The following is a 14,663-nucleotide window of genomic DNA, read 5'->3' as shown; positions in this document are numbered from 1 at the left end:
AAATCATAACTATTGCATCCTCTTTCTAAGACAGCACTGTCAAAGAGGCTGCCCACAAGGGCACAACTGATACCTTAATTATCAAACACACAAAATATAACCACAGAAATGGGTAGAATCTGTTGTTGGCCATGTCAATAAATCACATGAACTACAGCGGGTGATGGAGCAAGGGAAGTAAGAAGCCCATTACTACATACACTTTAACTACTGATCCACATAATGGTCTATTTTCATCACAGTTCAACAGGTGCTAGCATTCTACATCCTTGGTTTTACGTGGAAGACAAAAAACACCCTGAAGATGACCAGTAAGTGCTCCATCGAAAATACTAGAAAGATTCATGACACCATCTGCTGTAATGCCTTAGACTGTCAGCAACCTTTTTAATAATGAAATTTTTACTCTGCAGCAGAGTGTGTACTGATATGAAACTTCCTGGCAGATTAAAACTGTGTGCCAGACTGATACTTGAATTCGGGGGGTGGGGGGAGGGTGTGGGGGGGGGGGGGGGGGTAGGCAGTACGGAAAAGGACTGTAAGTGCACTGGTGCAATAGAGGGTTATGTCCTCTGGAATGGGAACAGGGAAGGGGATATGTGGTTAAGGCCACTGGCTGACGAAGGTTGAGGCCAGGAGGGTTATGGAAAGGTAGGGTATATTGTAGTGGGATTTCCCATCTGTGCAATTCAGAAAAACTTGTGTTGGTGAATAGGATCCAGATGGCACAGGCTTTGAAGCAGTCACTGGAATGAAGAACATCATGCTTGGCAACGTGCTCAGCACCTAGGTGGTCCAGCTGTTTCTTTGCTAACCTTACAGCCACAGAAAGAAAACCAATCCACCACCCAACTGATCCTGACCTTGTGCATCAAAGCACAACATGCGAGATTTAAATGGCTGCTTCACAACCCGTACCATCTGGATCATCCTCACTACCACCACGTTTTCTGAGCTGTACAGAAGAGAGCTATCCTTAAAGGACATCCTTCAATCCCATAACCTTCCTGGCCTAAACCTAAGATAGCTCACTACCCCCCCCCCCCCCCGCCCCCACTCAATAGTGTGTATGGACACCATCCACTGTTCCACTATCCCTGCCCAATTTGTGTCCCCACATCAATTAACTGTCCGCTTTTATCTCACGCCCTAATCTATGAAATCACATGCCCAACCGTCTGCCATCTACCTCCTTCACCCACACCCCTAGCTAGCCCACAGACAGCACCCCACTCACCCACGAGCTGCTGGACACTTCCCCCTTCCCCCCATCAAACCACATCACCCCACCCCACCCCAGTACACTCACCGTGGGCCAGAAAAAAGCTGGCAGTTGACTAAGCACAATGTAGGTAGACGTGTGTGTGTGTGTGTGTGTGTGTGTGTGTGTGTGTGTGATGGGGGTGGGGGGCATGTGTTTCCCACAAGCTTGAGTACCACTTTTTCGTATACCTATCAACGACACAGCACTTGTGCCTTTCGGTGAGTCATCTTCTTTATTCCTAAATAATTTGTAATTCTCAACCAGAACTTTCTGTAAATTATTAGAAGTTTACTTCATTTTATGGAAAAATGGTAAGTCTTCTAATGTTGGTTCAGGTATTCCATGGTGACATATACCCTTAGACGAAGGTGCAGAACTGATGCATTGTGATGAACAACCCTGCTTTTGCTCTACTGAAAGGCAATGGCAATGCTTGACGAGTCATAACCAATGAACAGCACATAAATTCCTTATACATAAAAAAGAAGACCTCTTCATAAAATGGAGGAATCATCAAGCAAAACAGGGTATGTAAAATGGGTGAAGAATTACTTCTTTCAGAGCTGACATTAGTTCTGTTGAAGGAATTTGTCCAAAGCTATGAGATTTTGCAACTTAATTACATCTCTGTTGATCAGCTCCTCCTTCAGTTGCTAAGTATTTATCTTTCCTCTTAGATTTATTAATTTTCATCCTGTACTTTCAATTACTGCAAACTCTACATACGATTTCAGTTACACTTTGATTACATATGACAAAGGGCACCTAGGCTCAAGAACAGAGAGACATAGCTACAACAAGAAAAAGTTCATTTAGCTTATGCGGTTAGGCTGGTGGTGATGTCACCAGTTAAGCAAGTTTGAAGGAACAAGAAGAGACATCATATTGTTGTTGTTGTTGTTGTCTTCAGTCTTGAGACTGGTTTGATGCAGCTCTCCATGCTACTCTATCCTGTGCAAGCTTCTTCATCTCCCAGTACTTACTGCAACCTACGTCCTTCTGAATCTGCTTAGTGTATTCATCTCTTGGTCTCCCTCTATTATTTTTACCCTCCACACTGCCCTCCAATGCTAAATTTGTGATCCCTTGATGCATCAGAACATGTCCTACTAACCGGTCCCTTCTTCTTGTCAAGTTGTGCCACAAACTCCTCTTCTCCCCAATTCTATTCAATACCTCCTCATTAGTTATGTGATCTACCCATCTACTTGTCAGCTTTCTTCTGTAGCACTACATTTCAAAAGCTTCTATTCTCTTCTTGTCCAAACTATTTATCGTCCATGTTTCACTTCCATACATGGCTACACTCCATACAAACACTTTTAGAAACGACTTCCTCACACTTAAATCTATACGCGATGTTAACAAATTTCTCTTATTCAGAAACGGTTTTCTCGCCATTGCCAGTCTACATTTTATATCCTCTCTACTTCGACCATCATCAGTTATTTTGCTCCCCAAATAGCAAAACTCCTTTACTACTTTAAGTGTCTCATTTCATAATCTAATTCCCTCAGCATCACCCGACTTAATTCGACTACATTCCATTATCCACGTTTTGCATTTGTTGATGTTCATCTTATATCCTCCTTTCAAGACACTGTCCATTCCATTCAACTGCTCTTCCAAGTCCTTTGCTGTCTCTGACAGAATTACAATGTCATCGGTGAACCTCAACGTTTTTATTTCTTCTCCATGGATTTTAATACCTACTCCGAATTTTTTTTTTTTTTTTTTCCTTTACTGCTTGATCAATATACAGATTGAATAACATCGGGGACAGGCTACAACCCTGTCTCACTCCCTTCCCAACCGCTGCTTCCCTTTCATGTCCCTCGACTCTTATAATTGTCATCTGGTTTCTGTACAAATTGTAAACAGCCTTTCGCTCCCTGTATTTTACCCCTGCCACCTTTAGAATTTGAAAGAGAGTATTCCACTCAACATTGTCCTAAGCTTTCTCTAAGTCTACAAATGCTAGAAATGTAGGTTTGCCTTTCCTTAATCTTTCTTCTAAGATAATTCGTAAGGTCAGTATTGCCTCACGTGTTCCAACATTTCTGCGGAATCCAAACTGATCTTCGCCGAGGTCGGCTTCTACCAGTTTTTCCATTCGTCTGTAAAGAATTCGTGTTAGTATTTTGCAGCTGTGACTTATTAAACTGATAGTTCGGTAATTTTCACATCTGTCAACACCTGCTTTCTTTGGGATTGGAATTATTATATTCTTCTTGAAGTCTGGGGGTATTTCGCCTGTCTCATACATCTTGCTCACCAGATGGTAGAGTTTTGTCAGGACTGGCTCTCCCAAGGCCGTCAGTAGTTCTAATGGAATGTTGTCTACTCCCGGGGCCTTGTTTCGACTCAGGTCTTTCAGTGCTCTGTCAAACTCTTCACACAGTATCATATCTCCCATTTTGTCTTCATCTACATTCTCTTCCATTTCCAGAATATTGTCCTCAAGTGCATCGCCCTTGTATAGACCCTCTAATACTCCTTCCACCTTTCTGCTTGTCCTTCTTTGCTTAGAACTGGGTTTCCATCTGATCTCTTGATATTCATACAAGTGGTTCTCTTTTCTCCAAAGGTCTCTCTAATTTTCCTGTAGGCAGTATCTATCTTACCCCTAGTGAGATAAGCCTCTACATCCTTACATTTGTCCTCTAGCCATCCCTGCTTAGCCATTTTGCACTTCCTGTCGATCTCATTTTTGAGACGTTTGTATTCCTTTTTGCCTGCTTCATTTACTGCATTTTTATATTTTCTCCTTTCATCTATTAAATTCAATATTTCTTCTGTTATCCAAGGATTTCTACTAGCCCTCGTCTTTTTACCTACTTGATCCTCTGCTGCCTTCATTACTTCATCCCTCAGAGCTACCCATTCTTCTTCTACTGTATTTCTTTCCCCCATTTGTGACAATTGTTCCCTTATGCTCTCCCTGAAACACTGTACAACCTCTGGTTTAATCAGTTTGTCGAGATCCCATCTCCTTAAATTTCCGCTTTTTTGCAGTTTCTTCAGTTTTAATCTACAGCTCATAACCAATTGATTGTGGTCAGAGTCCACATCTGCCCCTGGAAATGTCTTACAATTTAATACCTGGTTCCTAAATCTCTGTCTTACCATACCTGATACCTTCTAGTATTTCCAGGATTCTTCCATGTGTACAACCTTCTTTTATGATTCTTGAACCAAGTGTTAGCTGTGATACATAAGCTTAAAGAAGTCAAACCCCTGCCCCCTTCAAACACGCACACGCACACACGCAGAGAGAGAGAGAGAGAGAGAGAGAGAGAGAGAGAGAGAGAAAGCTGAGCATACTTTGATTTGCCAAATTCTAGAGAATGCACAGATACTGTGTGTCCTGTTTGTAATGTTTCTCTTTTTGTGATCTATTTTGCTACAAACACAACTTTGTGACAAATTCAACAACTTATTTCCAATACCACAAGCAGCAAACAATGTTAAACCAAGATATTGTAAGTGAGCTTATTCCACAGAACAAGCAATAAGCATGCAGTGTTAAAGCTCATAGGACAGCACAGCACATTTAAAACACACATATTTTACTACCTGGCATGCAGCCAATTTGATCGAGAGGCCAGGCTGAGAACAACTTTGCTGGATCGGAAACTAAAAAACACATCTGGATTTGTAAACATATGTACACACTGAACACTATCAATGAACAAAGTAGTATTTTTACACCATAAGTATATGCATGACATCAACCAAATTAGATTTGAAAAACCCAAAAACCACATAATTTTCTAGAGAACCAAAGAAAAACAAAATCTCCAGTAATATTTTATACCTTTCATCAAAATGTTTCCACATAGAGAGAAAAAAAAAAAAGCAATTCCCCAAAACTGACAGCAACATGTATGAAACAGAACAATTATAAACATTTACAGTAATGTTTCCGGTTAAAAGCACAGAGAACTGCACTAAACATTACCAGGTTACCAAGTATACCTTTAAATTCACCTGAGAAACACAGTCAACAAAATACAAGATAGAAAAACAAATATACCAAATAAATGCATGGAAATAACCGATGATGAAAATTGCCAATACAAAACATTTTATCTAGCCACAGAAGCTAATTTTACAACATGCCCATTCCTTCTTTATGTTAGTTTTTATATGCTACAATACCATGCACTTACTTATTATCTGAATATCACGTAAACATAGAAGCTAACTATGTGAGCTTGTCTTTAGATGTAGAAGACAGAATTAACTAATCAACCACAAAATTCACATATAAAGGAACAGCGACTGGAGATTAACAACAACTGCATTGACTATGTGGATCTTGCACTAATTTGTATCTGAGTTATCATTTAGAATACATGTAAATTATTTGCACCCAAATGGTTTCAAAGGAGTGGATATTTTATTCCAGTCATTATACGCTTCACAAAGATCAGAAAACATCTTATCTGGGCTGCAGCACAAGAAAAATGCAGCATTGTGTGTGTGTGTGTGTGTGTGTGTGTGTCACCCTAGTGTACAAAGATTGAAATATTGGTAAAGAAAAGGAATGAGTAGTGCCTACGGCCGGCCGCTGGTGGCCGAGCAGTTCTAGGCGCTTCAGTCTGGAACCGCGCGACCGCTACAGTTGCAGGTTCGAATCCTGCCTTGGGCATGGATGTGTGTGATGTCATTAGGTTAGTTAGGTTTAAGTAGATCTAAGTTCTAGGGGACTGATGACCTGAGACGTTAAGTCCCATAGTGCTCAGAGCCATTTGAGCCATTTTGAGTAGTGCCTACAAATAGAGATATGATAGGGAAATTAGCTGAGAAATAAGGGCAAAACAATGCAAAGTATGGTGACTGATGCCAGAGAGTATAACAGATAATTCAAATAAAGAAAAATATATGAAAAGGTAGACGGAAATATATGTGGGTAGAAGACAGTTCAAAGTGCCCCGTGCTTTAAAGACAAGAGTACCAGTAAAAGTGAAGTTGCCTTTGCTGAAGACTTTTTGATGCAGCTCAAAATTTAAGTTGACTGTCACATTATATTATTACGTCTGATGATGAAATCTGGGAAGTGGAGATGGCCTTGAGCTTTCAAACTTTTTCTCCAGAGCGTGGATACCAAATATATATATAAATGATGCTGACTGCAGTAAAACTTCACAAGGTGCAGTTCACACCCTTAACTTTGAAGTGTAAGTTGGTAATGCCGATCACAAGCACAGATTGTAAGTTATAAAGGCAGAACGTATTAACTATTTAATATAACAAACTTAAAATACCAAGTGCTACAGTGCAATATCACCTCAACCGAGATTTCACTTTCACATTTATTGGTTTTGCTAACTCCCACCCAAATTATCACCTTCCACTCTAACCTAAGCCTTGGGCTACACTACAGACCAGTTTGGCATGACAACACACATTCTGCTTCAGAGATGAAATTATTAATAACATTTCAATACAGACAGTGCAGAAGTACTGGGTATATTAATCAAATAAATTACTGCAAACATGAAATGTAGGAAATGAAGAAAGGGCCACCCACACAACATGAGTAACTTGCATCATTATATCATCACACAACCAAGATTCAAGTTTGAGATGAAATAACATCATTTCACCACAAAACATGCAAATGTGCTGTACGTATATAAAATTTTAGAATGTTTAGAGGAAGTAAAAAGTAACACTTTAATGTGACACAAATGTCACAGGTGCACTGTTTCCTTGACACTACTGATGTTCAGAGATGGTGTTCAAACTGCCGTATGGTGTATACTGTTTTAGAGATGTCCCTGAAAATGATGTCCATTTACATTAATGCACAACTGGCATCTGCATACTAATTATTGTCTAACGCACTCAAAACAATCATGTGTTTCATGAATAATGGCTCTAGCTTCACCAGTCTTCTGGAGTGTCTATTGGGAGTTTTACACCAGACACTTTACTTGCCTCCACAACGAGAAGTTTGTAAAAGTAACATTGAGATAACAATGTGGCCACAGTACTGGCCCAACTCTCCTATCGAACAACTGGGGCAAACATTGTCTAAATGTTCTCCAGAATCAACAACTTAGTGTGGTGGGGTCTCTTCATGCTGGAACCATAATCATCTCCCAACTGTTAGTGGGACATTCTCCAACATTTCCAGTAACACTTCACTCAGAAACATACAGTAATTTTCTCCAACGAGCATGTTAGGCAGAAGACATGATTAAATCAGATGGTTATGAACAATACCACCCTACAAAATTATGGTAAATCTCTTTGATACTGGAACAAAAACATTGCCTTAGGGTTTCAAACTCCCAGGTATGCCTATTGTGGCTCCTGAACTGTGCACATAGGCAAGGGAATTCCAGCGTCACACCCTTCAAGAACTGCTAGAGGATAAACAGTGCATCTGTGACATTTGCGTGACAGTGTTTCTTTTTATCTACTCTAATAACTCTACAAATTTATAAAAGCAGTTTTTCTTACTACTTGTCTATATTTACCGTATTTACTCGAATCTAAGCCGCACTCGAATCTAAGCCGCACCTGAAAAATGAGACTCGAAATAAAAGAAAAAAAAAATTTCCCGAATCTAAGCCGCACGTGAAATTTGAGACTCGAAATTCAAGGGGAGAGAAAAGTTTTACGCCGCACCTCCAAATTGAAACAAAGTTGGTCCATTGTAATATAAGACACAATTTAGGTTGAATGAATAACGATACAGCTACAGTAGTTTGGTTCGAGTCGTAAGCTTAGCAGTTAAGCTTCACCAGGTAGCCATTGCTATGCATCAGGCACTCCGTCCGTAGTTATACGGGTCCCTTCCTTTTTCACTTGCTTCGTCTGGTTTGAATCGATTGCTTATTTTGCTTTGATCTGATAAGTGCCGTTTTCTTTGTTGTAGATGTCTACGTCACTCTAAGCTGAAAATGCATTACTGTACTATGTCACGTATTGTTTGTCGCATTCTGATAGTGTGTGTTTACGGCCTGTCGCCGCTCGCGGCATGGCTTGCTTTTGTGATCGCTACTGCCGCTTACAATTAAAAAAAAAAAGAGAGAGAGAGAGAGAGAGAGAGAGAGAGAGAGAGAGAGAGTAATCGTCTCATTAGCAAAACAATGGCAAAAGACTGCTATTTGTTGTTACTTACACTGCTGCTTTCTTTGATAATGTTTAACAAGAACCAAATAATAGACTGCGTATGATAGAACATGTTCTGAACGAGAGTTAGGCGAAAATTTTTCTCCGTTTGAAAATCTTTGCGGCCGCTTCTTTAGTACATCAAATTCTGCACAGAAATTAGAGTCATCTTGCCGTGCTTCATTTCTGACTGTATCACTATTAGGTATAAGAATAATACGAATATAAACATGACAGGATATGTACATTCTTCCGCGTTTGCTGTTGTCTCACTCTAGTTTCGTAGTTTATTAGGCAGACAGGAATTAAATGAGATAGCAGCAAACACGAAGGAATACATGGCAAAATGTTTATATTCACATTCTTTCTTATGGTGAAGAGAATACTGCATGTGATTCACATTTCATCAGGTTCCTATTAGCAACCATCTCTTCTCACAGGTAGGAAAAAATTTAGAACGTAGAGTTGGCCATATTGACAAACATCCCAACAGTCTTGCCAGTCAGATTTTCGTAGTACATTGAAATTCTGCTACATTCGAAGATGAACAATACGGACTTTATACTTACTTCGTTGGATAATGTATGAAAATGCAGTGGTCGAAACTCAGGGCGGAGAAAAAAAGCTCGTCTTCCACACTTTTTTTAAAAAAAATTATTTACTGACGCAGAGGTTTTGGCGCCAGTATTTATCTTTGTGCCTACAAAGCATGCCTGTATAGCGCTACATATATTCGACGGGAGAAGTTAGTTGTGGCAGCACCTACCAACATTTTTCAGAACTTCCGCTTGCTTTGCACTCGATTCTAAGCCGCAGGCGGTTTTTTGGATTACAAAAACCGGAAAAAAAGTGCGGCTTAGATTCGAGTAAATACGGTACCCATATCAACAACAGAAACATCAATATGCAGGAAAAGCAGACTGCGAAGAAAAGATCATCCGGAAAAAACCTCTTAATTCAGAGTGGCATGAAGATGAATCAAGTTGACAATTTTTTTTACACACACACACACACACACACACACACACACACACTCCTCCCACTGGCTACCTGTAATTTTGACACAGAGGCACTGCCAACATCTGCTCTTAATGCAATTCAGTGTAGTGCATGGACACCCCTTCATGAAGTTTAGCTGCTCATGGCAATATATTAAGCATTGGAACAATTGACAGTTGAGGCTGAAGGGAGAGGGAAAGTTGTGAAGTTGGAAAACGATTTAGAAAAGATATCAGAATGGTGCAAAAATTGGCAGTTGACCCTAAATAACGAAAAGTGTGAGGTCATCCACATGAGTGCTAAAACAAACTCGTTAAACTTCGGTTATATGATAAATCAGTCTACTCTAAAAGCTGTAAATTCAGCTAAATACCTAGGTATTACAATTACAAACAACTTAAATTGGAAGGAACACACAGAAAATGTTGTGGGGAAGGCTAACCAAAGACTGTGTTTTATTAGCAGGACACTTAGAAAATGTTAACAGATCTACTAAGGAGACTCCCTACACTACGCTTGTCCGTCCTCTTTTAGAATACTGCTGCGCGGTGTGGGATCCATACCAGATAGGACTGACAGGGTAAGTCAAAAAAGTTCAAAGAAGGGCAGCATGTTTTATATTACTGTGAAATATCGGAGAGAGTGTCACAGAAATGATACAGGATTTGGGCTGGACATCATTAAAAGAAAGGCATTTTTCGTTGCGACGGAATCTTCTCACGAAATTCCAATTCCAATCACCAACTTCCTCCTCCAAATGCAAATATATTTTGTTTACACCGACCTACATAGGGAAAACGATCACCACAATAAAATAAGGGAAATCAGAGCTCGTACGGAACAATATAAGTGTTTGTTCTTTCCACACGCTATAAAATATTGGAATAATAGAGAATAGTGAAGGTGGTTCGATGAGCCCTCTGCGAGGCACTTAAATGTGGTTGGGGGGAGGGGGGGGGGGGGGGGGGAGGTGTAATGCTAACAACGTTAAAATTTGCAATGAGAGTGGAAAGAGATCAGGACAAGGGCAGAAGAATGCAGACACGACTTGCAAAGATGAATGAAGGCCAAGGAAATTTTACACACAGAAAACAGAGACGGACAATGAGCAGAAACCAAGGAAAGGAAGGTGCTTGAAAGAAAACCTCCATCGAATCATAAAACAGATCAAAATAATAAATAACAATAAGTAAATAAAACAAGGCAGAAATTGTAAATAATGAATCTCTGAATCCAAGAGGAGGGCAGAACACAATATTAAAAGAACGGGAGAAATGAAACACAAATTGAAAAGATACAAATGCAGGACAGGGACTAATAGATGTTTCAGGCCCAGGAGATTGCAGTTCATTGAATGCAGATTGTAGGATGCATTGGAGGACCATAAACACCTGTGCAGAATGGGGGTGGGGGAGGGGGTGGGGGGGGGAGGGGGGTGGCAAGAGATATGGAATGGGAGATACATTCGTGGAGCTTGTGGATGGGACACTTCCCATTAATAAAGACCTTTGCAAACTGAATAAGCAAAATACTTTGTGGGCCACTGTACAGTGTGTAAAGGAGAGTACTGAAGATCCATATTACAATTTATTGGCCTATACCGTTGATGTATTGCATGCTAGGAAAAATGACTGTATATGTCTCTGTGCTTGCCCCTCTGTCTCCCATCTTGTTCCCGTGCTCCCTAAGGGAGATATATGCCAGTGACAGAACAACTGTCACACAGCTGCCTGACAGCTGCTATTTTTCTTCCACTTTTTGTATATTGTCCTAATTTTTTTGTAATTCTACTAAATGAGACATTTAATAAAGCACATGCCGAAACATGCAAATTTAATGGAACAAAGGGCTGCTAACACCAAATTCAGTACTTCTTTTTTACTGCTACATAAAAAAAATTAAAAATGTTGGTGACATGCAAAAAACTGCTCCTATGAAAGCACAATAGAGGAAACAACATGGTTCCTAATGCACATCTGCACGAACACACAGCACTTACCCTTAATGCAAGCAACAACACATTGACTGCATCTTTTATGCGAGGATGACATGTGCCATGGCTCAATTCTTGATACGCATAAATGCCCAAGCTTGAAAGAGCAATGCAACGAGCCAAACCTGTTGGTTCTCTTTTCCCACATCTTAGTAAAATAGGCACAATGTGATCCTGCAAAGAAAAGAAAATGACAAATGGCACACAGTGCTCATATTAATGACAACTTACAGAATGAACTAAAAATTTAATGTAAATGTGTTATTTTTCCATTCCTTGTAACTCCAGATGTACAGCGACTGCCATAAAGGAGAGTACTGCTGCCTTCCTAATCCTCCTCTTCTTGCCCCCCTCCCTCCCTTTCTCTCTCTCTCTCTCTCTCTCTCTCTCTCTCTCTCTCTCTCTCTCTCTTTCTCTCTCTCTCTCTCTCAGCAAAAAGAATCAATTCCATCTGACTGTGTCCTTTATATTACTAACAATACATTAGATACAACCCTGCACAAAATCCAGAAATATTTCAGTTTCTCACAAAATAGGAAGTTTCTATTAAGTGTTCATATAAAAATATCCGTTTTTTCCAACACAACAGGAAGATATTTCTAGATCTTACCATACCTATGTTAAATTTTCATCAGCAAATGAAGACTACTGTCTAGCACAACAAAATAACATGGGCTTCACGTACACCGTTTCATTACTGTTCTTCACTGGGCAAGGCAGACTGAAAGCTCAAACTGCCAACAGAAAGCTGACAATAGGAGAGGCACACAAAATTAGAAACTGCTGATTACTCTGAATACTTTAAAATTTTTTACTAAAATGTGAATTTTCCTGCTTATTTCTAAATATCATTTTTAAACTAAAGAGACAGTGCACAGGAAGGACTCCTGTTTTGATTGATATTGTTAGAGAAAACAATAGTACTGTACTGTCAGGCAAAGCAAATCTACCAACCTTGGCATCGACACAGGATCTCACACTGAACTCCTTTATTGTGGGCTGAAGTACTGGTAGTTCTGGGAAGGTGCTGGACAAGCAAAGCAGAGTGCCCAATATGGAAGCTGCCTCAGTCCGAGGAGCCTGTGATGATGGAAGTACACCATGTTTTAGAACAGTATGACACAACAACTAAAACACTGAAGTACTTTCATGTAGAGAGCCATAAGATCACAGTACAAGAACTCTTTTTGAACTATTTATAAGGAATCAGCTTATCAGGGAACTTGACATGCATTAATATAACATAAAATATTTTAAATTACCATAAAACTAAATTCAGATAATCTTCCCTTGCTAACATAAAAGGTAGTATTACAAGGACAGAAGGTGACCTACTGCACAATTCAAAAACTGGTTCATGATACACAATTGCCCCATGCCCTTCCTTTATCCACCTACGCTTTTCCCAAATTCAGAAAGAACTCTGACATCATAAATAGATTGCCATATTCAGCTAATTGCATGATAAAATGAGAGTATATCCTCAGTGAATTCTGAGGTGGCGATTTCTCTACCATTTCATACAAATAACCCCCACAATTGGTACGATACTTCTTTGGCCTTTGGATGGGTATATTTGATACAGGAGATAGTTTTGTATTTCGATAAGTAATTCCAAACATTTTGCTGCAGCGAGGAGCACGTAGAGGAAAGTAATGTGTAGAAGAAAGAAGTATGTAGAAGAATTGTGACTCAGGTTTAGGTGACCTATGTGACCATGCACTTGATAGGTATGCCCCTAGTACAACTGTTCATGATGAACAGCGCCCTACATGGCATACAGTCATTGTAAAGAAACTCCTGGAAAAAGAGACTATTGCATAACAGGTATACAACAAAGTACAGGGCTACAGATAATGACATGATAAATGAAACATGTTAAACAATCCTGAAGGCCATGCACGAAGCCTTCAATGACTACCGTAGGAAAGCATTATTAAAGGATTTTTCACAAACCAAATACATTCTGGTCATATGTAAAGGCGCTCAGGGGTATGTCCAGTTACTCACAGGCAAAACAAGAACTGAAATTGAGGGAATCAAAGAACATCCAGAACAGTTGAACTCCATTTTCAAATGTCCCTTTACAAAGGAAAATCCAGGTGTATCATCTCGATTTAATTCTTGAACCACTGCTAAGATAAGCGATATAGATATTAGCGTCAGTGATGTTGAGAAACAGCTGAGATCGCTAACACTGAATAAAGTTTCAAGTTCCAATGCAATCACTATCACATTCTGTACCAAATTTGTGGTTGAGTTACCCCACCTTTTAACTTTTATCAACTACAGGGCCCTCAAACACAAAACTTTAAGTGCCCTTTATCCGAGTTGTATGACTGTTAGTGCTGAGATACACTCTCAACAACTATTCACCAACATGACTAAACTATGTAAACTTCTGAGAACTACTGTCCACACAACTTGATAACAGAAAAGTCGGTCCTTGACATTGTCTAACAGGTGCACATTTGGACAAAGTGTATAGATGTTGACTTGGCATGGAGCGGGAAGGACAAGCAACAACACAGTCCCATGAGACTAGGAGCTTATAAGCAGACCACTGATGAGTGGCTGCAAGGTGCCGTAATGATTAGGTCCTATGAGGTGATAAGCCCATGGGCAATCGCACACAAATACTGCAAAGCAGTGCCCTTGTAAGTGGCTGACAGAAGTGCAGCACCATACAGGGCTCATGACGAGGGCAAGACGACACCTAGGTGGGCAACGGCAGATGTTGGATCCTTATCAGAGATTCATGGCAGCAGTTGGTCTCTTGGAGACCAGAGCATAACTGGTTCTTGATGGGTGGGGCACTGACTTGAGTAGATATCCGCAGAAGAGTACCTACATAGCGTCACGTGAACATGTGACCACACAGACACAAATAGGAGTCTGCAACTGCAGTGCTGTCTACACGACCTGCGCAACCCATAGTGAAATGTACAGTTCCCAGACACATTGTGGTAGCTGCAGAAGGCTTCGCGATAGATATCTCAGTGATTCTTCTATAGATAAACGTCTTCTGAGGTAAAGTGAGGGCATACCTGACCCACAAAACATATCGACAAGAGTGGTGGCTGCGGTGGCCGAATACACTGGAGCGCAGTCCTCCTTGTACCACAAAAACCATGCCTGGCAGTTGGAAGTGAGCACCAGTCACACACGTCTACTAGAGGAGTAGCGTAAGTGACCCACAAAACTACCGTCTAATATCCTTCACATCCATTTATCACAGAATCTTAGAAAATATTCTGACTGAAAACATAATGAGAGATC

General features: G+C 40.2%; 1 protein-coding gene across 1 annotated transcript in view; it reads right to left on the bottom strand.

The window, feature by feature from the left end:
- Nucleotides 1–14,663, bottom strand: part of LOC126164502 (probable Rho GTPase-activating protein CG5521) — a 289,412-nt gene that overhangs the window by 125,147 nt on the left and 149,602 nt on the right. The window contains exons 24-25 of the mRNA XM_049920250.1: nt 12,339–12,464; nt 11,391–11,558 (exon numbers count right to left, since the gene is read on the bottom strand). Of these exons, the coding sequence (XP_049776207.1) occupies nt 11,391–11,558; nt 12,339–12,464 (294 nt within the window). The remainder of the gene's footprint in view (nt 1–11,390; nt 11,559–12,338; nt 12,465–14,663) is intronic.

Source organism: Schistocerca cancellata, chromosome 1 (assembly GCF_023864275.1).
Source record: "Schistocerca cancellata isolate TAMUIC-IGC-003103 chromosome 1, iqSchCanc2.1, whole genome shotgun sequence".
NCBI lineage: Eukaryota > Metazoa > Arthropoda > Insecta > Orthoptera > Acrididae > Schistocerca > Schistocerca cancellata.
This window is presented reverse-complemented; position numbering and strand designations above follow the sequence as displayed.